The sequence below is a fragment of the Oryzias latipes genome, chromosome 12 (genome assembly GCF_053564925.1).
Source record: "Oryzias latipes strain Hd-rR chromosome 12, Olatipes_Hd-rR_3.1".
In the NCBI taxonomy this organism is placed as follows: Eukaryota; Metazoa; Chordata; class Actinopteri; order Beloniformes; family Adrianichthyidae; genus Oryzias; species Oryzias latipes.
Window position 1 is genome coordinate 15,425,138 of NC_136248.1, and position 23,464 is coordinate 15,448,601.

At 40.9% G+C, this 23,464-nt stretch overlaps 1 protein-coding gene across 2 annotated transcripts in view; it reads right to left on the minus strand.

Annotated features, from left to right (window-relative positions):
- The window catches only part of LOC101155447 (matrix metalloproteinase-17), a 135,163-nt gene that overhangs the window by 57,726 nt on the left and 53,973 nt on the right, over positions 1–23,464 (minus strand). For both annotated transcript variants that reach the window (XM_011481917.4, XM_078955749.1), the window contains one exon: positions 763–895. In XM_011481917.4, the coding sequence (XP_011480219.1) occupies positions 763–895 (133 nt within the window). The remainder of the gene's footprint in view (positions 1–762; positions 896–23,464) is intronic.

Genomic DNA, 23,464 nt, shown 5'->3' on the forward strand with positions numbered 1-23,464 from the left:
GTCTAACTCATGTCCTCTTGTGCAAACAGTGTGCATTTTCACGCATGGCGAGTTTCATCGGTTTTGAGAAGCCAATTGAGTAATAAAATACACGTGCGGTGTAAAACGGCCTGTTGTGTGCAAAATGATGGCATCACATATGCCGCTGTCCAGACCGTACGGCGCATAAAAAGCAGTCCCGAAACTGCACTGCCTATAAAAAGATCACACAAATGAAGCATCTTCCTGTGTTTCTCCTGGTTGTGTGTGCAAGAAATAAGGAACGATAGCATATTCAGCTGAGAGTTGCGGCGCCTGTGAGTAAGTGAGTGAGACTGCCAATATGCACTGCAGGAAATTATGAGTGCAGAGAGAATGGTAGAATGCACACTAATCAATAAACTGTTCTGGTTTACGCATACAAGTGTCATCAATCACATGCAGTGGGCACATCGGAGCACTGTCATTTTGCCGTGTGTGTATGTGTGTGACTGCAAATTTGATTTATGTTTACAAGGTGTCTTGTGGCGTGCAGACAGCTGTGCATTGTAATCTTAGCCATACAAAAATGGAAAGAAGGAATAAATATTACAACTCCGTGTGTGTCTCTGACTGATATTGATTCAGCTATTTTCAATTCCACTGTCTGCGTTTTTGATGGTAGAATTCTATTATGTTTAAGGTTTGTGTTTTCTTCTCTACCTACTTAGTATGAGACACAATATAGTCTCTCAATAAAATAAAGTCACAATTCATGGAAAGTCATAGACATAACCCCCTTACCTAGGAGCCCAGTCACCTTTAGTCCTCCAAACTTCTGCATGGCTTTGATGGCTCTGGTCAGCGCCTCCTTAGTCTGAAGCTGGCCAGTCACTGGATCTGGTGGGGGCAGGTAGCCAAACTTACTCAGCCAGTCCTGAAAGACGAGCATAGGACACAACATACAGTAAATCTGGAGGCAGTTGACATTTCTTTGCATTAGGAAATTGCAAAATAATCAACATCAGCTGCATATTTGGGCGCCACACACCTCCAATTGATCACTGAGGTTGAAAAAATGGAAAACACTCATATATAAAAATTCCTTTATTGTTACCAAACAACTGCACTGCCTTTGTTACTTTGTTCACCTAACATGCCATCTTATTAACCAACTTACCATCCATCTATCCACCTCTCCCTCCATCCATCCATCCATCCATCCATCCATCCTTCTATCCATCCATCCACTCCTCCATCCATCCATCCATCCATCCACCCCTCCATCCATCCATTCATCCACCCATCTATTTATCCATCCATCCATCCACCCCTCCATCCATCCACCTATCCACCTATCCATCCATCCATCCATCCATCCACCCACCCCTCCATCCATCCACCTCTCCCTCCATCCATCCATCCATCCATCCACCCCTCCATCCATCCATTCATCCACCCATCCATCCACCCCTCCATCCATCCACCCCTCCATCCATCCACCTATCCACCTATCCATCCATCCATCCATCCATCCATCCATCCATCCATCCATCCACCCCTCCATCCATCCACCTATCCATCCACCCCTCCATCCATCCACCTCTCCCTCCATCCATCCATCCATCCACCTATCCATCAATCCAACCACCCATCCACCCATCCATCCATCCATCCATCCACCCCTCCATCCATCCATTCATCCACCCATCTATTTATCCATCCATCCATCCATCCACCCCTCCATCCATCCACCTATCCACCTATCCATCCATCCATCCACCCCTCCATCCATCCACCTCTCCCTCCATCCATCCATCCATTCCATCCATCCACCCGTCCACCCATCCATCCTTCTATCCATCCATCCACCCCTCCATCCATCCATCCATCCATCCATCCATCCACCCCTCCATCCATCCAACCATCCATCCATCCATCCATCCATCCACCTATCCATCCATCCATCCATCCATCCACCCCTCCATCCATCAATCCATCCATCCATCCATCCACCCCTCCATCCATCCACCCCTCCACCCCTCCATCCATCCATTCATCCACCCATCCATCCATCCACCCCTCCATCCATCCATCCATCCATCCATCCACCCACCTATCCATTCATCCATCCATCCATCCACCCCTCCATCCATCCATCCACCCCTCCATCCATCCATTCATTCATCCATCCAACCATCCATCCATCCATCCATCCACCCCTCCATCCATCCATCCATCCACCCCTCCATCCATCCACCCATCCATCCTTATATCCATCCATCCACCCCTCCATCCATCCATCCATCCATCTATCCATCCATCCACCTATTCATCCATCCATCCATCCATCCACCCCTCCATCCATCCACCCATCTATCCATCCATCCACCTATTCATCCATCCATCCACCCCTCCATCCATCCATCCATCCATCCATCCATCTATCCATCCATCCATCCACCTATCCATCCATCCATCCACCTATTCATCCATCCATCCATCCATCCACCCCTCCATCCATCCACCCATCTATCCATCCATCCACCTATTCATCCATCCATCCACCCCTCCATCCATCCATCCATCCACCTATCCATTCATCCATCCATCCATTCATCCATCCATCCATCCACCTATCCATCCATCCATCCATCCATCCATCCACCCCTCCACCCATCCATCCACCTATCCATTCATCCACCTATTCATTCATCCAACCATCCATCCACCCATCCATCCACCCCTCCATCCATCCATTCATCCACCCATCTATTTATCCATCCATCCATCCATCCACCCCTCCATCCATCCACCTATCCACCTATCCATCCATCCATCCATCCATCCACCCCTCCATCCATCCACCTCTCCCTCCATCCATCCATCCATTCCATCCATCCACCCGTCCACCCATCCATCCTTCTATCCATCCATCCATCCATCCATCCATCCATCCATCCATCCACCCCTCCATCCATCCAACCATCCATCCATCCATCCATCCACCTATCCATCCATCCATCCATCCATCCATCCATCCATCCATCCATCCATCCATCCATCCATCCACCCCTCCATCCATCCATCCATCCATCCATCCATCCACCCCTCCATCCATCCATCCATCCATCCATCCATCCATCCACCCCTCCACCCCTCCATCCATCCATTCATCCACCCATCCATCCATCCATCCATCCATCCACCCCTCCATCCATCCATCCATCCATCCATCCACCCACCTATCCATTCATCCATCCATCCATCCACCCCTCCATCCATCCACCCCTCCATCCATCCATCCACCCCTCCATCCATCCATTCATTCATCCATCCAACCATCCATCCATCCATCCATCCATCCACCCCTCCATCCATCCATCCACCCCTCCATCCATCCACCCATCCATCCTTATATCCATCCATCCACCCCTCCATCCATCCATCCATCCATCTATCCATCCATCCACCTATTCATCCATCCATCCATCCATCCATCCATCCACCCCTCCATCCATCCACCCATCTATCCATCCATCCACCTATTCATCCATCCATCCACCCCTCCATCCATCCATCCATCCATCCATCCATCCATCCATCTATCCATCCATCCATCCACCTATTCATCCATCCATCCATCCATCCACCCCTCCATCCATCCAACCATCTATCCATCCATCCACCTATTCATCCATCCATCCACCCCTCCATCCATCCATCCATCCACCTATCCATTCATCCATCCATCCATTCATCCATCCATCCATCCATCCACCTATCCATCCATCCATCCATCCATCCATCCATCCATCCATCCATCCATCCATCCACCCCTCCACCCATCCATCCACCTATCCATTCATCCACCTATTCATTCATCCATCCATCCATCCACCCATCCATCCATTCATCCGTCCATCCATCCATCCATCCATCCATCCATCCATCCATCCATCCATCCATCCATCCACCCCTCCACCCCTCCATTCATCCACCTATCCATTCATCCACCTATCCATCTATCCATCCATCCACCTATCCATCTATCCATCCATCCATCCATCCACCTATCCATCTATCCATCCATCCATCCATCCATCCACCTATCGATTCATCCATCCATCCATCCATCCATCCACCTATCCATCCATCCATCCATCCATCCATCCATCCATCCATCCATCCATCCATCTATCCATCCATCCACCTATCCATCCATCCATCCACCTATCTATCCATTCATCCATCCAAATTTTCACTTTATTTAGTAAGTTAGTTTATTTTTTTAAACAAATTTACACAAGAAAACACTTAAGTGGAGGAAAAACTCAATATCATTTAAGAACTTGAAATAATTAAGGCTGCACTTATTTTATAGTCTTTACTAATTTTACAATGAACTTTAACTACCACAATAACTCCAGTGTTACCAGTTGACTTGAACATCTTAAAACTCAAGGTATAGAAGCTAATTTTGGATCTAACATAAAAACAAATACGCATTTAATTTTTTTTTTTTTTTACTAAGCTTTGAAAATAATATAAATGTTTGATGTTGGGAGCAAATCTTGATAAATGCTAAAAGAATCAATAAAATAAATAGTTTGATGAAATTTGGATTTTAAATTTTAAATTCCAAGAAATGTACCCAAAATAACTGTTCTAGCTCTAAAAATATGTAAAATCATTTTTGCTGTTGTAGAAGATTTACCACGAAAAGGTAACTCTTTTTCAGGTTGTGTAATCAGTCTGTGCTACTCTCCTCAGTCTTGAGAAGCTAAACTTCTTTGGCAAAACCCCCGTTTTGGTGCCACTTTCCCTTGATCCGAGCAGATGCCTGATAAACCAGACTTTCTTTTTTCAGCTGTGCTTTCATTTGCTTGGATTGCAAACAACGACTCTGTGGCAAACCAATTGTTTTCTGCGGACAAGTTTGGCAAACACAAGTGGCTTCACTTTTGATTTTTGGCAATCGTACATTAGCTTTAAGAATGATCACAGGACTATTGCTGGAGGAAAACAAAATGGTAGAAATACAAATCATGAGGATTCGATTACATTTTACCAGAACGATTTAAGACTTTTGATTGCATAAGGACATATCTCCTTGTTATTCAACACAACAAACAATAGATACAATTGTGGTATTTATATGGCTGACATTTAGAATCCTGTTGTTAGTGAACGTCAGGTCAGGAATAGCGATTATGGTTATTGTGATAATAAACAAGACGTTTATTGTTTACAAAATAAGACACTTCTCTGTGCTTTAGTGTTGGTATACAAATGTTTTTTTCAGGATGTAAAAAAAAAGTGCAGAAACAGGAGCAAAGCTGAGACACAATTAATTCATTTTGTATCCATTTCAGTCAGACAACTCTTGCAGTAAGCAATATTTATTTCACATCCTTAATTTTCACATTCTTTAAGTTGGCATTCACATCTTTTTCGTTTGGCATAGGGCTCCCTTCAATTCCATGAGATCATTTCCATAAGACTTTCGGGTAACAAAAACCCCCTTAACGGAGCCCACAGGTGGAAGCCGGGGAGGAGGGAGGGGCGAAGAATGAGCGCTGAAGGTAAGAATGAATGAACAACTGCGCACCTGGGCTTAAATAGGACGCTGAGCAGGTGAGTTGATTGACTGAACCGCCCTAGGGGAGTAACCTGTAAAACACTGCCGAGTGCCTGCCTGAAATTGTGACAGGTCTTTTATTTAGGGCAGGCGTCCGCAAACTACGGCCCCCCACCCATTTGACCCGGCTACCTGAACAATACCAGAGAGAGAGAGCCTTCATTTTTTGGCATTATTATTTTTTTAGGCTGGCCAGGTGATCGCGACTCATGGAAGCATGGAAAACTGAATCCCTGGTATTGTTTCCTCACGTCAATTAAGCTGATTCGATCATAGTAGGAGGTCTTCTTGACTTGGTTTTTAAAGTTGAAGACATTTCACGTCTTATCCAAAAAGAAAAATAGAAAAAGATAACTTTTATGTTAAATGTAAAATATCATCTTTGCTAAATCATTGATTAAAGGTTTTCTTGGATACACTCGTGGTTTATCCTTTTACTTTACAGTTTTTTCTGTTTGTGGTAAAAGGCATTGATTAAAATAGATTTTTGGGCTTTAAATGACATATTGGTTAAGTTTCTCTGTGGTAATCACAGGCCAACTAAAGCGGAGAGAGAAGATTCATGAATAATTTAAAAAGAGATAAGCACTTTAAAAAAAACACGTCTGATGCAAGTAAGTGAGACTCTTCTTTAAAACATCTCTGCATGTATCTCCTTCAGATGTTTGGCTGTGTTTTGTACGTAAGTGTCAGGTTTTTTTTTTTCCATTTCATGTCAGGGTTGTAGAGAACAATCACAGAACAACAAAGTCAACAGGAGAGTCAGAAGACAGATCACAAGACTCTCGCTGCATTTACTCTCAAGGCCAAGCAGAAGAAACGGTAAGGCTTCACTGTTGAACCGAAACTGCCCTTGAGACGAACAGAGGCAGATATTTCTGTGCATAAAACTGTCTTAACATCCACCCAGCAGATCAATCCAGCATGTGAGCTGTAACTTCTCAATGAATAAATGTGCCATGATTCCAAAGATACAGAAATTGTAGACTTAATGCTTCAAAACCATTTTCTAACCGTTGGAGAGTGTGGTAGATGACATAGACAGTGGAATTTTTCCACCCAAATTATTTAAGATAACAAATTTTTTAAACCTACAGAGAGTTTAGGAAAAAATCACAAGTAGAAACATTTTGAAAAATGCTGTTTTTTTTTATTTACCCAAACAGCAAAGTTGATTGAATTAAAAAAACAAAAACAGCTACAAACTTTTGGGCTCATTTAAAGGGTCAACTCAACAGATCTCAACTGAAAATCTATCCAACAGCAAACATAAACATAAACCAAGACAGAAATAAAACTGACTCAATGTGAAAACAAACCACTGACCTTAAAGGGCCCTTTCAATGCTATTCTTAAGCCTTTTGTAGAAAACAACAACCTACATGATACATACATGATATTACCTTTGGCAAAAAAAAGAACTATTTTTTATTAAAAACAAGTTAATTTCCTGAGCTTCTTTCCTACCCGGAAGTAAGACGACTTGATCTCTTAGCCTCTGGGTTTCGATCCTCGTGCCGCCCGTTTCATGACGTCAACCTAGAGTCGGCCTCGGCAGCGTTTCTGTGTTTAGCTCACAAAAACAAACAACATCCAAATTTCTGCAAAGATGGATGTGCACATGTACAAAGACAGTGTTTTAGCCAATCACTGCTAGGTCCACGGAGAAAGTGGGTGTCTGTGTTAGCCTGGGGGCGGTGCTGGCAGCAAAGACTCTTCCTGGAAGGGGCTGTTCTCACTACGTCAGCTCGTGAGAACTTGCTTGTTTTCGTGGGTTGGGAGGGGCGGGTGCTCAGAAAACAGGTTTTTATAGGAATGCTCAGAAATGCGTGAATGGATCAAAATACAACTTTGGGGATGGTTTTTGTAGGGAATTTAATTATAATACACTTAAAAATAAAAAAAAATGTGATTTGCATGATATAGGCCCTTTAAGTCACGACACATCAGGAGTGTTCATAGTGACTGATCAGATCATTCACTCAAACAAAGGGAACTACACAACACAACACACAACATTGTCTTAACCCAGGGGTCGGCAACCATTTTTACTCAAAGAGCCATTTGGGACCGCCCCTAATGAAAAAAAAGCACCCGGAGCCACAACCCGTTTTGACATCATTATATGTATTATGCATGTATACATTATTCAAAGGTGCTCATTACGTCGATCGCGATCGACCGGTCAATCTTCAATGACATGAGTGTGGATCGCGGGCCAGAAAAGATTTTAAAAAAAGAAGTACTTCTTTAAAATCCACCAGCCAATCAAAATCCTCACAGAGAAGCACGGAACTTGATTGACATGTAGATTGGCCAATCGGACATTGTCTGAAGCATACGTCGCTGCAAATGCACATTATGTTCTTTAAAGAAAGATACAGCGGCTGCGTGTGGGCGGAGCTACTGGTTCTGGTCTGACCGCTGCATGGAGCGATGTGTTTATCAATGCATGGTAGACACTGAGAATGTGGAGAGATCAGGTTTATTATTTTGAAGAGTTCTACTTGGTAATCATGTTTCCATGTTTAAGTTCATAAAATGATCCCAGAGAAAGTCTCTGCTTCAACTCCCGCAGGGAAAGCCGCGTCTCAATTTGACGCCCGTGTTTTCATCTCTCTGACAGAGTTTGAAGCTAAAGCCCCTCCTCCTCTTTACCTGCTTTTCCTCTCTACCTGTTCACCTGTTCACACCGTCTGCAGCTGAGATTTGTTTCCCCCGCGCTCCTCAGTGTGTCCTACACAGAGAGCGCAAAATACGGTCATACAGGGCTCCAGACTAACTTTTTTCACTAGGAGCACAGTGGCCCCTAACTGAAAATTTTAGGGGCACGACTAGAAAATTTAGGGGCGCATACCGTAAATCAAAATTCTAACCAAATCTACTAATTTCCACTGTATTACTAATAAATACTTTAATAATAGATGCAGAAATTACAATGTGCTGTTTCAAATTCAGTGTCACATTTTATTCTGCACTTTTGAAGATGCAACAAGAAGGTAAACTGACAAAAGCATCGCTGTCATGACAGTACAAATAGTTAAGAAAACTGATGGAAATTTATCTTGGTGACACCAAATAGGTGCAGCCAAGATGCACAATAAGCGTGTTTGAGATCACCCAGGTGAACTCAACGCTGCGCAGATCACCTGGTGTGTGACATATATTTTTGTTTTTGCTCCAACATTAACTGTCAATCATCACAAAAATTTCAGGAGAAAGGGGTGGGAGCAAGGGGCAAACCTACCCGGACACAGCTGGAAACTGAACTGACTGAAAGCTGCCCTACAGACTACAAAACAATGCATTATGGGACATGTGTCCTGATGGTTTTTGTAGTGGAGGGATTAATCAAAATAATTTAAAATACCAATTCATTAAAAAAAGGCTACATACATCACAAAACATTAAAATTATCATAACATATATAATAACACAGATCATACAAAGGGGGAGAAGAATATTAAAACTAAACTGAATGTTAAGGACAACTCCATTTCCAGGCGAGGTGCTGGTTCATCTCAAACACGTCTATCGTTGCATTTTCCCCACGTATTTTCAGTGTGTCTAAAACTAATGTTGTTTTTGCTCGAGCGTGTTTAAAGTTCAAGCCCCGTTAGCTGTCACGCATGTAGGTGTGGGACATATTCTCCTCAGCTGACCCGACTCCCGCGGGAGCGGTGTGCTGCCGTAACGGCCGTGCATAAACCCTTTGATGCGCCGCCGTAACCGTAACCAAAACCTAAACCTTCCTCCGGGTCTGTGCGGCCCAGAGAAAAGTTCAGCACGGACTGCATGTATTTAGAAAATTACGAGCGAAAAGATACGTTCTAAAGGAAAGTAAGGAACTCCTTCATGTGGTCCGGGGAGGGAGGGCGCTGTCAGGTGTCCTGCTTTCAAACCCTGTCATTGCCACGCCCCCAAGAGTCATATACCCCACTGTGATTCTTCTCACACGCAGTGGCCGCCTCACACACAGGCATCACGCGAGTGTGTGCTCGCGTTTCATGAGTATGTGCGCGAGTGTGTGTGTCTGCCTGCGTGCGTGTGCGTTTGCGTCTCATAGATTATTTCATTGATCATTGACGTGCCCCTTCCACGTTTAATGTATAAAAAAATACGAAGGGTGGGGGAGGCAAATTTACTGGTCGCACATGTGCGAATGGATGCAAAATTCAGTCGCACACTCTCAAATTTTGGTCGCAAAATGCGACCAATTGCTCGCAGTCTGGAGCCCTGTCATAGCAGGATGACACCGGTAGTCGGGGCGCTCCAGTGCAGCACAAGGATGAAAGAGCCGGACGCAGGTTGTAGCGCGGAGAGCGGGTTAAGAAAATGAATGGAAGAAGGCGGCTCGCTGAAGAAATATTCAATATTGTACACATTTTATTATTAGTCTGAACTATCTTTTATTTAGAAAAATCTTTTATTTTATCAGTCCAGTAGGAGAAAAAACATCAACAAAAGCTGTTTTGGGCGGTTTTTGGCTGGGTCTGGCGGTTTTCAGATGACTTTTGGGCTGGAAAACTGTGACTCTATCTAGCAACACTGGCGCAAACTCTCAGTCTGTCATCAGCGAGTTGGTCTCTGCCCCACGGCACGTCAAGTTCCCGGCAGAAGATCGGAGTGTTTATTGAAGCCGCCCCTCGTGCCTCTCCCTGCTATCAGCTCTGCAGGTCTCGCCGGATAAATACGAGCTCATTACGAAGCTGTTTTTTACGTGGCTCGCGCTTCGTGCGGAGCCAGCAGCGCCTTTGAAATGCCATTAAAATGAACAAACTAAAACAAAATTTAATTATTATAAAATACTCATTATTTTCCAAAGTCACAGGGAGCCACAACAGAAAGATGAAAGAGCCACATGTGGCTCCGGAGCCATGGGTTGCCGACCCCTGTCTTAAACCTTCAACATGGGATTATTTACATTTTTTTGACTTCCATAACTCTTCAACCATTGACAGAATTAACTTAATTCCAGCAGATTCGGAAGCAGAGAGAAGCAGCCTTGTGCTGATATACAACAGTTTACTGTAGTTAAATCCTTACGCTATCGACATAAATCAGCTAATTCTGTTGTTGTTGTTTCCTTTTGGCTTTTCCCATCAGGGGGAAGACCACAGCGAACGAGGATGCCCTTCCTGACGCAACCCTCTCAAAGCAACCGGGCTTGGGACCGGCACAGAAGTAGAGAAGGGAAATAGGGAGCAGCCTGGAGTCGAACCCTGGTTTCACGGACGGAAGGCGCCGCAAACCAGCACGAGCTAAACCGGCTCCTCTAGCTGATAAATCAGCTAATTCTGTCGCAGAGAAAAGTTGCATTGGATCGTTATGCAAAACATGATTGTAATATGTTGCATTTCGCCGCAAAGCCAATATGAAAAGCTGATTTTTAATTTAAGCTTAGCTCCTTAAATGAATCAAAATACGAATCAACATTGTATATCCTCTGTCACTTGTGGTTGGGTCCTTCCATGAACTTTATCAGAAAAGGCAGATTTATCCTCAACCATCTCTTTGGAGCAGAAAGACCTCAACAAGTGAAGAACCAGGAAATCTAAATAAACAAGTAACTCAAAGGACTTGTAATCAAACAAATCAATAATAAGCACTAAAGATAAGAGAAGAAAAATGACTAAATATGCACGTTTAGTTAACTTAATGTACTAAATAAACTGAATAAAGAAAGTGCATCTCTGTAGCTGTTGTACTCCAGCAATACAATATAAAAATAAGTGGGAGAGTGTGCCTTTCATGTGGGCACTACCATTACACCACAGTAAAGGGCACCAAAATACAATATTTCTGTGAAATAATTAGATATTAGCAAACTGTAATTCGTTTAGGCAGAAATTAACCATGTGAACCACATAGCATTACAACTACTGTAAACTTATTGGAAAATATTTTTACATCCTTTGCAATTTTCCAACCTTTTCCTTTTCTGTAGGAATTATCTCTTATCACATTCTGTTAGCAGCCTATTCAGAGTAGGATGAAGTGACCTTTCTGTGAAAAGACTTGATAGTAAGACTGATGCCTTTTGTTGTAGAGAATAAATCTGAAACTGAAGGTTAAAAAACAGCTTAGGCTGACTTTTGCAGAACTGACCAATGTGTATTTGGCCTCGGGACTATTTCTCTAAAAGCAGCACTTTACTGTTTTGCGTTCTGTCATTGTACGCCGCCAAGAATTTAAAAGTCCGTCATCAATCTACCTGTCAGCGTCTGCTATTTGTAAGTGACGGTACTGTGACTTTGACTGCTACTGTGTGAGGGAGTTAAACTGTAGGGTAAGGAAAGTCAAGCATCAACTTCATAAAACGCTATATGATGTAAGGTTTCACAAAAGGTACTTAAAATGTGAAAGAAGATCGGTAACGGAAACTGCTGCTTGTTGAGGACAGAACAACACATTAATAAAGTTATAGAATATAAAAGTATGAAATAACACAATAGAATCTTAATTTGCAAGAGTGTTCTAAAAAAAAATTGCAGAATACACAGGAAAGGTTGCTAAGTGTGCTTTATGAAATAGAGGCAAAAATGTTTCAATAAAAGAAGTAAACATGTTCAAAAGTGGTAAGAAAATAGGACAATGGTTTATTCAGACAACTGTAAGCACATTACACACGTCAATTATGTAATTGGCGCCCAAATCACGGATAAATTGCAAATAAACAGCACAATGGTTACGCAAGGTTCATGTTCAATGTTGATTTAAAAGTTCTTTTGTGGGTCTTTTCGTACTTCTTCCATGGTTTAACGTGGTTCATTTGTGCAAATTTTGAATTTTAAAGACCACAATTTTCTCACTTTTTTTCACATAAATTTAATATGCTCAAAATATACGGTGTGGCTGTGTGACATGGCCTTTAATAGGTATCATTAACAACATGACAAGTAAATCCATTTCTGAATTTACCAAACTTATATTATTAGTATTGTCAAAAAACTTTAATTTTTAATATCTAATATATTTGTTAAAGAAAGAAATATTGGGGCCACTAAATCATCTTAATGTGGCGAAATCAGATTATCAGTTCCAGGTCAGGTAAAAAAGTTGTGACACTCTTGTGAAAAAGTGCCATTTCATGCCAATGCATGTCAGTTAGGCAACACAACTTTATAAAACTGAACTCTTACAACAGACCAAAGTAGGAAGCACCTTACTAAAATATTATAAATGAAAAAAAAGGACAAGAATGCCATGTTCTGCAGGTGTGCTTAGAGACCACTACACATAAAATATCAAGCAGTGTTTCAGATGAAAGTTGTGCATCCTTAAATGTTTTATCAGGTTTGATGTGAAACCTGACAGTGAAGTATCTTCTTACATCTGTTGCACTCCCCTTTTCTGGTTTCCCCTCTTACCGGAGAACCACTCCTTTTACTATTTTTCTAGTGTTGCCTCATTTGTCAAGTGTGCAGATTCATACAAAAACTGAATTACATTACTACGTATAACGCTGAGCTTTAGGATTTAGCTTCGATAACCAATAAAGGCTTAAAGGTAATTCTCCAACGTCTTAATAAAGATTTTTCGACATACTCTTTGCCAAAGACTCATCGACAGAAGAAAGTTTGAGGGGTCATCTGTCATGAAGCACAATGGTTTGACAGCTGCCGTGTTTTACCAGCAGTGCAGTGATATCTTGAAAGGTATAAAAAGACCAGGGTTTCCCAGCTGCAACATCAAAACACTGCCAGGAAAAGTGAGAGACATTGATCGTCTTCATGTGATGCAATACTTGCTAGAAATCATCCTTGGGCCCCAACGTTCGACTAAATGTTACTTTGACATGCAAAGCCCACCTAAACAGAGTTGCAAACCAAGCACGTCCTCTTATAAAAAGTCCCTCCCTGCACCAACCTCCCCAGGCCAGCTCAAAAATTCTGCACAGGAAAGCCTTGCAATTATGCAAGTTGTGTTCAGCAAACCAATTTGTTTACCGTACCTCCTTTTCTCATCCTGTCTAAGTCTGCCTTTTTCTCTATAGTGACTTGGTCCTCCTTGCTACACATGTAGGCATTTGGTCAGTAAAGAAATACATGACTTTTACACAGAACAGAAGCAATGGAGAAAGAAACAAAATGAGTGAAAATAAATGCAAGCGGTCAGTACAATAACATTAAGATATCGAGATGGCTTTACAGACAACAGTCTCCTAGACCACGGGAGGAGTGAGACTTCTGACTAGAGTAGTGAAAGACCATCATCCGTGTGTTTTATTTATGTGCCAACCCAACTACATTTCAAATGGATTTATAAAAGCAGAAAGTGTAAAACTTATCCCCAGCTCATTTTCCATCACCAATCTGTTCACTGCCTCACTAAAATGGTCCTTACTCTTAAAACTTAGCTGTAAAAAAAGGCATTCTACCATAATGCAGCAATTTCACTGAGTTTCACACCAAACAGCTCAACTATATTTTTTTATTTAGCAAAAAAGTTGAATGCAACAAATTATTTTAGAGCAGTGTTTTTCAAACTTTTTTGAGCCAGGGCACACTTTAACTTTGACAAAAATCTCATGGCACACCAGCATCCAAAAAAAAAAAAAGGAGAAACTCAAAGTCTGTATTGATCTACAGCCCCTCCGCAATCTCACATGCATTTTTGTAATAATTGTGGAAGAAAAAGCTGGAAGTTGCAGCTGTTTTTTTCTAAAAGATGAAATAAAAGTTAAGTTAAAAGATTTAAAAACTGTTTGATGCGTGTTCGTTGTGATTTCAAGACGTTTAACAGAGAATCAGAATCAGAAATACTTTATTGATCCCACACGTGGGAAATTTGCTTGTCACCATAGCAACTGACAGCAGAGGGAGAAAAAAAAAGACTAAAAATAATAATAAAAAAAAAAACAAGAACAAAGAAAATGTAGCATAAATGCAAACAACAAGGTAGTATAATTTAAAAAGCTATTTACAGAACAGTGCAGGTAAAAAGATGTGCAAAAGAAATGTGCAAAATAGAAAAAAAAAATAGGTAATAAAAAAAATGTGCAAAGGTTATATTTTGCATTGTGAGTTGTTGTACGGGGTTATTGCATTGTGTATGAAGGATTTCTGGTACCGGGCAGTTTTGGAGCGGAGCTGTCTGAGCCTCCTAGAGAAGGAGCTCCGCTGTTTGCCCAGAACAGGGTGGAGAGGATGGTCTGGGTTGTCCATGATTGAAAGTAGTCTGTTCAGTGACCTCCTCTCCATCACTGCTTCAAATGTTTCATGTTTGCAGCCAATGACAGAACCCGCCTTCCTGATCAGCTTGTTCAGTCTGTTGGTGTCACTGACTGCAATGCTGCTTCCCCAGCAGACCACAGAGGAGAACAAGGTGCTGGCTACCACAGACTGGTAGAAGATCCCCAGCATCTTGCTGCACACATTGAAACACCTCAGCTTCCTTAGGAAGTAGAGTCTGCTGCAGGTCTTCTTGTACACAGCAGTGCTGTGGCTCCTCCAGCTCAGTCTGCTGTCGATAGTCACACCCAGGTATTTGTACTCCATCACCACTTCCACATCCTTGCCCAGGATGCAGAAGGGCTGTAAGACTGTCCCTTTCCTCCGGAAGTCGATCACCATCTCCCTGACCAGCCTCCTGTACTCGTCATCAGAGAATTTCTGTAGGTGACATGACTCTGAGTTGTGCTGAAAATCTGAGGTGTACAAGGTGAACAGAAATGGAGAGAGCACAGTGCCCTGTGGGGCTCCCACACCACTCAGCGGACAAACTGTGGCCTGTCTGTCAGGTAATCAGTGATCCAGGAAACGGTGGACGCACCAGCACCCATCAGCCGCAGCTTATCAACCAGTAAAGAAGGCCGGATGGTGTTAAAGGCACTGGAGAAGGCAGAGAAGACTCATTGTACGCTGAGACAGTGTCACTTTAACCCAATGCATCATGGGAGATGTAGTGATGGCAGACAGACTCTGTTCTCTGAGCTTCATTGTTTTGTTCACATGTTACACTGTCTGATACCGGATCCCGCGGAAAGCTACACCGCTAGATATGAGCGTTAGCTGGTCTTTTTGTTGGAACTAAGCAATTTTATGAGCAGAATCGAAACAAGGAAGTGAAGACTTTAACCACTTCTGATTGGTCAGACTGATGACATGTGATTAAGCCTCCAAGAATGATTGGTGGAGACAGTTAAAGGGGCCGGACTTTTCCGAAAACAGAGCTGAAGCTACGGCTAAATTGCGGTACCACCATTCTTATCAAAATGTCTTTAATAGAATCAAATAAACACAAAGATAAAACTGTTTTATAATCTTTCATATTCCTAACTACTCAGTGTTTTATCAGGGCCTGTTTGGAAGAACAAAGAGCTGATATCTTGGAGATGGTAAATGTTTTTAGATCAGTTAATGAGGGCAATTTCCCACGGCACACCTGACCATCTCCCACGGCACACCGGTTGAAAAACACTGTTTTAGACTACCTTAAGCACAAAGCTTAGTCGGACCACAGATGAAGAAGATCATAGAATGAGAGGATTTCGCAAAGCTGTTGAACAGGACGGAGAGAGCGACTTGGAGCAGCTTTGTTGTAGTTGTTCATGGCTTCCTAGGTAATCACACAGCTGAAAACTATGTGGAGTTGGTTCAGACTCTCATAAAGAATTACGCCAAAATGGGATGCAGAATGTCTCTGAAAGTCCATTTCCTTGATTCGCATCTCGACAAATTCAAGGAGAACATGGGAGCTTACTCTCAGGAGCAAAGCGAGCGCTTTCATCAAGGTATATTGGAACTTGAACGTCGTTACCAAGGACAGTATAACGAAAACATGATAGTGGACTACATTTGGGGGCTACTTCGAGAAAGTGATTCAAAGTACAATCGTTAATCTAGAAAATCTACATATTTCTGAACCTTGTTGAGTGATTTCCGACTGTGTTGTACTATTCCTTGTGCAATTTTTGTTTTTACCTAATCATAATGACAAAAATGAATAAAAATCGTTTTATTTTCACAAAAAAACGAGTTTTCTTGGTGCTGTTGTCAAGAAAGCAAAGTTTGTGCTTAATGAAGTCATTTTTTCACATACTTTAGACATAAGCAATTGAAATATAACACTTAGAAGCCAGGAGCAAAAATTGTGTTACATAGTGAGTCAAACCCATTTAAGACTGTAACCCCGGAGGTATGGTTTGTACCCCCCGTGTGAATCATTTGATGTATGCAGATGACCTTGTTGTGTTCCATTCCAGCAGTGCTGGAAGGTAATGATCTTGCTGTGTGTAACAAAGCTAAGTAACTTGGGCGCTTTATTTCTGATGACTAATTATACTGGCATTTACAGCCAGTGTTGAAAGAAGTATTCTTAGTCAAATCTCTTAGTATGCAGCTTCTGTATGCGTTCTGATGCAGTGAAGAGGAGTACTTTCTACAGGCCCTATAATACACCTTTTTTTGGACATATTTCAAAAAAGGCTGCAGGTGGTACATAATGAGTTTAGCTGAGACGTCCAGATGTTATATTGGTAGTTATTAGTTTCTGAGTACAGGAGTTGATAGCCTTCAGGCTTAATTAGGTGATTGTGGAAACATTTTGTCAGAAAAACAAATTAAAGTTTCAAATTTGAAGACATAAGAATAATAATGTGCCTTTTTAAAAGTTAAAATTATCTTTAATCTGTATCTATCATTACAAATCAACCAATTCATCATATTCTTAAATTTAAACAAACACTGCAAGAAATGAATAATTGTCATTTAAATTGTCAGTGTAATCTACTTCTTTCAAAAGCTTTGTACATTAAAAGACAGTCAGAATACATTTCGATGCATAAACCTGGATGGATGGAAAAATCAGAAGTTGGTGTTCATTTCATTTAGAGGATGACTGAGCAGTGAGCCTGTCTTTCAAATTATTTTTTGTTTTATATTATAACGTTTAAGCAGATGTTTTGCTTTGGACATTTTAAAAGGTAGGTTAATAAAACTTTGCTTCCACCTCTACCTTTTGGGTCTGTTTTTCTTGTAGAGGAGAGAAGAAAATCTTGTGGTGTGTCTGTAGATTCAGATTCATCCAGGTTGATTCCGTCCAAGTAGTAGGTAAATAAAAACCTGCTAATTGGACAAATTCCACAAAGGTTTCTCGAATCTTGTGTCCAGAATAAACTTAACATTGTTTGTTATTTTTAAATCAACTCTTAAAATAAAGTCATATTTATGCCTCTCTATTCTATAGGCATATGAAAAAAAACTATAATGTTTGTGTTTCCACCAGTTCCCCCCTACCACAGGAGCTATGATGTCTTCAGTGTTTATGCAGGTACTAAACTAAGGTCGCGTAATTGGCCAAATATATTAGCTGTGAGTAGCAGTTGGAATTGCTCATTTCTCCTGTTCTTTGTCTTTTTCTGGTTGGGAGGAGTCCTCTTTGTCCACACAGTTTGTCCTCTTTTTTGATCTAATTGTCTGTGGACTGGTGATCTCAGTGTCATAAATAAGCGACCTGCTTGGGATAAGTTAGAGCCCCTGTGTTGACGGCCATGATTTCCCCTTTCTGGCCGCTACGTCATTGAGCCTGCATCTGTTTTTCAAAGCAAAGAAAAATGCGACAGTGTTGATGCACTTAAAGATCGGCAGCTAGCAGAATCACAAATAGAGGTCTTCAGTTTCATTTGAGAGCATTCTAAAGCCTTGTTTCCACTGAGCGGGTCAGTCCGGTACAGTTTAGATGGTACAGGCAATTCAGGTGAGCGTTTCCACTCAAAGTTGGCGCATGCAAGGGAAGCTGACAACAACCACAATGGAGGTCATCCAGCAGCACATTTCTTCTGCTTGCCTTTTGGTACTTCATATATACAAAGCATTTAATGCTGTTTGAGAGAAGATTGTGGGGAAGAGAAATACAGCCACTTTCTTGGCGCTGTCTTTTGTAGTAATGACCTTCAGCCAATCAACAGGTTTCAACAGTAGCATCGCCCTAACTGGTCCATTCCATTTTCCATATGTCTTTGGCCTACAACCAATGGGCGCCAAAAATGGTACGGTTTGGTCCGCCTCACTGGGTCCATTTTATAATGGAAATTCTTAACATACCAGACTGGACTGTACCGTACCGCTCAGTGGAAACTGGGCTTAATGCTACGTTCATAACAGCCTCGCGCGCATATATTCGGATTTTGGGCTTCCGCATTCAAAGCTCTCCATTCACGCATTGCTAAAGAAGGTTTTAAGTCAGTATTCGGGCTCTTCGTACAAAACATGCTACCACTGAAAGCGCATTGAAAGTTAAAGTCTGATGGAATTATATGACACCAAGTCTTTCTATCGAAAAAAAAACATGTGAAAGATTCGTGAGATTCTACTACTAGATACTAGAGCACATGCACTAGTATCGGTTGACGGCAGTACAGTGTGAACATTATATGCTAAAAGCACATTCAAGAATGCCTGTTTAGCGTCCATCACATGCTCGGTGTGTACGCAGCATTAGACACAAATAAAGATGGAACATTGATTGGTTTAGGCTTTTGTTTAGTTGAATTAATCTATTTTGCAATTACAAGTATTCCCACATTGCTGAGTCACTTATATAGCCTTAAAGATGCAAAAGGAGCGATAACTCCCCTGGTAGTTTTAATAATGCTTTTAATTTGCCTTAAGTCAGCCCTTTGACTGAGGTTAACGTCTGAGATGAGGCTGTAATGCCATGAAACATGAAAACATTTTTCTATCAAACTAAGCACACATTTAGAGGAGAATAAGAAAAAAAGAGTTGCTACAACTCAATCATTAGGAAACTTCAAAGATCTAAAAAACTTCCTATAGGTTTCTACAAGTTTAAGACCTTTCCAGAACCTGTTTCAAGTCACAAAGATTAGATTTTAATGTTCATTTCTTGGTAAACATTCAGAGAATTAACATATTGATATATTTTTACTTTCTCAGGGAGCCTGTAAGCCAGTAATCCATGTTATCATGCTTGTCACTGTACTGAGATCGCATCTCACAGAGGGCTTCAAAGTTAGTGATAACAGGCTCCTACTTATAATGCAAATTGTGCAATTGAAATGAGTAAACCTGAATGGACTAACTAATGGACTTTTTGAATACTTTGAAAATAGCACCATAAAATACAGAAAATAAGTATGATAACATAAGAACCAGAAGTTGAAATTAACAACCTCTATGATTTATTTTTAGAATATTATCTTTAAAACCAATTTGATATGGATCAGTAGCTATTCAAATGCTGGCTACTTCACATAAAAGACCAATGAAAAGTGAGCCAGTTCTTACGGATCAAGAAAATGTTGTTTGTTTACCTATTTTTTTTATGAAAGCTGAAAATGACATAATATGTCATTCTTACCCTTGTCGTGTTATAAATTAGGAGCCCTGCGCATAACACTGCCTTCTGAAGTCTGATTAAGGTTCTTCCAGTAATCCGGGTGAATTTTTCTGGGAGCTTTGTCGTTTTATTTGAACTTTATATCACACAGCTAAAATGTTTCACTAAAGGTTATGACAGTGGGTAGTCCAGTTGACATGACTAATTTTCTAGTTACATTTTAAAAATGTTATATATATTTTGTTTTATGCGTGTCAACATTTGTTTTACCAGAAATGTCTACAACAAGCACAGCAACCTTTATATGGGTACAGCAAATATAGATCATGAGCTTTAGTCTCCTTGATGAGCTTTTAAAACAAATGTAGTTTCCTGTTTCAACAAATGACAAAAACCCTAACACAGGTAAGAAAGCTAAAAGATTTTGCTCTTGATGTCACACCTTTTTCATGGACATTTCCCAAACTTTCTTTCACATTTTTGACAAAGCTGTGAAGACACAAGTTTAAGTACTGTAAAAAATGTAACATTTTTAAAAATCTATAATGCAACACTTAAAGTCTAAACTACCAATTATAGTTTTGAGGGCGACTGAGAAAGTCTGTTATAATATTTAAACATCCGATGGTCTCTGTATCAGAAAATGCTACAAGCTGTTTTGTGCCACAGCCACAGAGAAACGCATCAAAATAGAGTTCCTCACAGCATTATACAGGTGTGAATGGATGTTCAAAGGGAGGCCCTTCAGTGAAGAGCCTCCCTTTAGCAGCTGTTTGTTCATGCTCAACGTTTTGTCATATTACTGACATTTCCATTGTTTTTATCCACCAACCATCCTGCCTCCGCAATTCTCAACACAGCAACCTGAGTGCTCCCACACTGGAGATTTTAGAGATGCTGAAAGCATCTCAAGTTTTTCCATCTGTGCATAAACACCACTATCACTTTTTCATCACAAGCACTAACAGCCCATATGGCTATCTAAAGCAACAATTAAAAAGAACATGATCCAGACAGATCACTGATCTAATGTATCACACTAAAGCCCTTGATTAGCCTTCTAAAATTTGGTAAATGACATAAATTGAGCCTTCGTTTTTCAGATTAAGTTCTCTGTTTTTTTAGAATGAAAACCTGCAGAGTCCCACTGAACCAAGTTTAGAAGACATGCAATGAGCAACCAGGTCTTGCTTTCCCGTCATTTTTGTGGAAGTGTTATAGCACTGTTTCATGTGTGTAAATTAGTCCAATGATGATCCTATATAAATCCTTCCATCCATTTTCTGAACCCACTGAATCCCTTTTGAGGTCATGGGGCTGCCGGAGCCTATCCCACTGAACGTTGGAGGAAGGCAGGGTACATCTTGGCAGGTCACCAGTCAGTCGTAGGGCAATGCCATATATAACAGTAGATAACAGTTCATTACTTTCCCATTTAAATTATCTCTGAAGGGAGAGGTTGATATGAAAAAGTTTTTTTACACCGTATCCTTCCATTTGATACTGACTTTTTTGCTCGGTACAGAGTTAACAGGCTCGATGTCAAATAACTTTCTTATTAATTAATAAAACCTTTGTTGTTGTTGTTGACAGCTAATGTTCAGATTTATTGGTAAAGATTTCTTACAATAAAGTTAATTCCTCGCAAAAAACAACCCCAAACGGTATTTTGCTCCATTCACGCATCTCATAGTATCACTCACGCTCTGAACACCAGCCCCACCCAATCCACAATAACAAGACGGTCCTCACATTGTGATGTCACAAAGTGAGGACACATCCATCTTTGCAAAAGTTCGGATGTTGTTTGTTTTTGTAGGTGAAATGCAGACATACTGCCGAGGTCAACTCTACAGTAGGTTGACGTTATGAAATGGGCGGCATCCACAAGGAGTGAAAGCTGGTGCCTCAGATATGGAATTATCTTACTTCAGGGTAAGAAAATGAACTCACAAAAATCTCATATTCATAAAAAATCATTCTTTATGTGTGCCAAAGGTAATAAAGTATTATAAATCTGGATCTAGTTAACTCTGAAAGGCTTAAGACAAGCATGATATCGGCCCTTTAAGAAGCCATGTGATGAATTTTACACACACACTCATATGTTTGCCCAAATAATTGTTTTCTAAAGAAAAACAATTTTCATAAAGTCATAAATACACTTATTTCACAATAAAAAAATTGTTAATTCAATCATTTATCCTTTTTTTTTCTCCATTCATCTTCTAAACCCGTTTTGGGGTCAAGGGGCTGCTGGAGCCTATCTCGGCCACTTGTTGGTGAAGGCTGGGGACATCCTGGGCAGGTCACAGGGCCACAATCACACACCCAGGAACTCTCACATTCACACCTATGGACAATTTAGAGTAACCAGTTCACCTGTGAAGCATGTTTTTAGATGGTGGGAGGAAACCAAAGTCCTTGGAGAAAATCCATGCATACACAATGGGGAACATGCAAACTCCACACAGAAAGGTCCCCCATTGATTTTCTGGTTCAGGTCCCCCAACCGGGACTTGAACCAGCGGCCTTTTTGCTGTGATGAAACCACTGTGCAGCCCAAAAAGAAAAAAATATTAAAATAAAAATCTCAATTTTTGCAGATAATTGTACTACCTCCAACTGTTGATGCTCTGTATTAAAAGCTGCTAAGCAGTTAAGTAGCTCTAAGTCTTCTTGAGTATTAGAACCCTCTAACATTTCTGTTAAGGAAGCTGAAAACTGCTGCACTAATAAGGAAGCAATAAGGGGAGCATGACACTGTCAGTAAGTTAAGTGTATGAAGCACTTGTAGTTATTTTTTAAGCCTCTAATGGGGGAAAAAAGGACTGTCTTCAAGCAAATGCTCCTCTTGTTCTGATTAGAAGTGAAAGCAAAGCGTGAAATTCCAAGAAACCTTGCAATCTTTTACTGTTCTTATCTACTATTTATGGGGAGCAGCACAAACTGGCTTCGACAAGGATGGAAAAAAAGCCCAGGACGCCCTGATGCACAACTCAGCAAGAAGACCTGTCTGAGTGTGCAAGTTTTACTGAGATTAAAGCGTAGCACCAAATGGTACTGGTTACACACCAGTAAAACAAATAAAAGCAAAAGGCTATAATCGACAAAAGAAGAGGGTTTTGGGAAAAAAACAAATCAAAGTATTTTATTTTCTGATCCAACTTAAAAAGATGTGTGCAAAAATGAAAACACATAATACTGGCATCATTTATGCATGGTGAAGGTGGTGTGGGAGGGCAAAAACAAGATTTGGATAAAGGGAGGCAAATTTTGCATCATGTCATACGCAGGAGATAATGATCACAAACATCTCCAAAATGTGTCAGCAGTTTAAATGACAAAAATGTCGAAACTAAAGACTATTATAGTGTAAATCTGACCAAGCTGTTTAGGCAGCAGCTAGGGGGTATGGATTTCATCAAGTCAGTTTAGAAAGAAGGGAGTAAAATCTTATAAAATTATCTTAAATACTAGGAGCCAGAATGCCCCAGCTATGTATGACTTTATGTTTTTTTTTCAATAACATTTATAGAACACATTTAACTTTATCTATTAGGA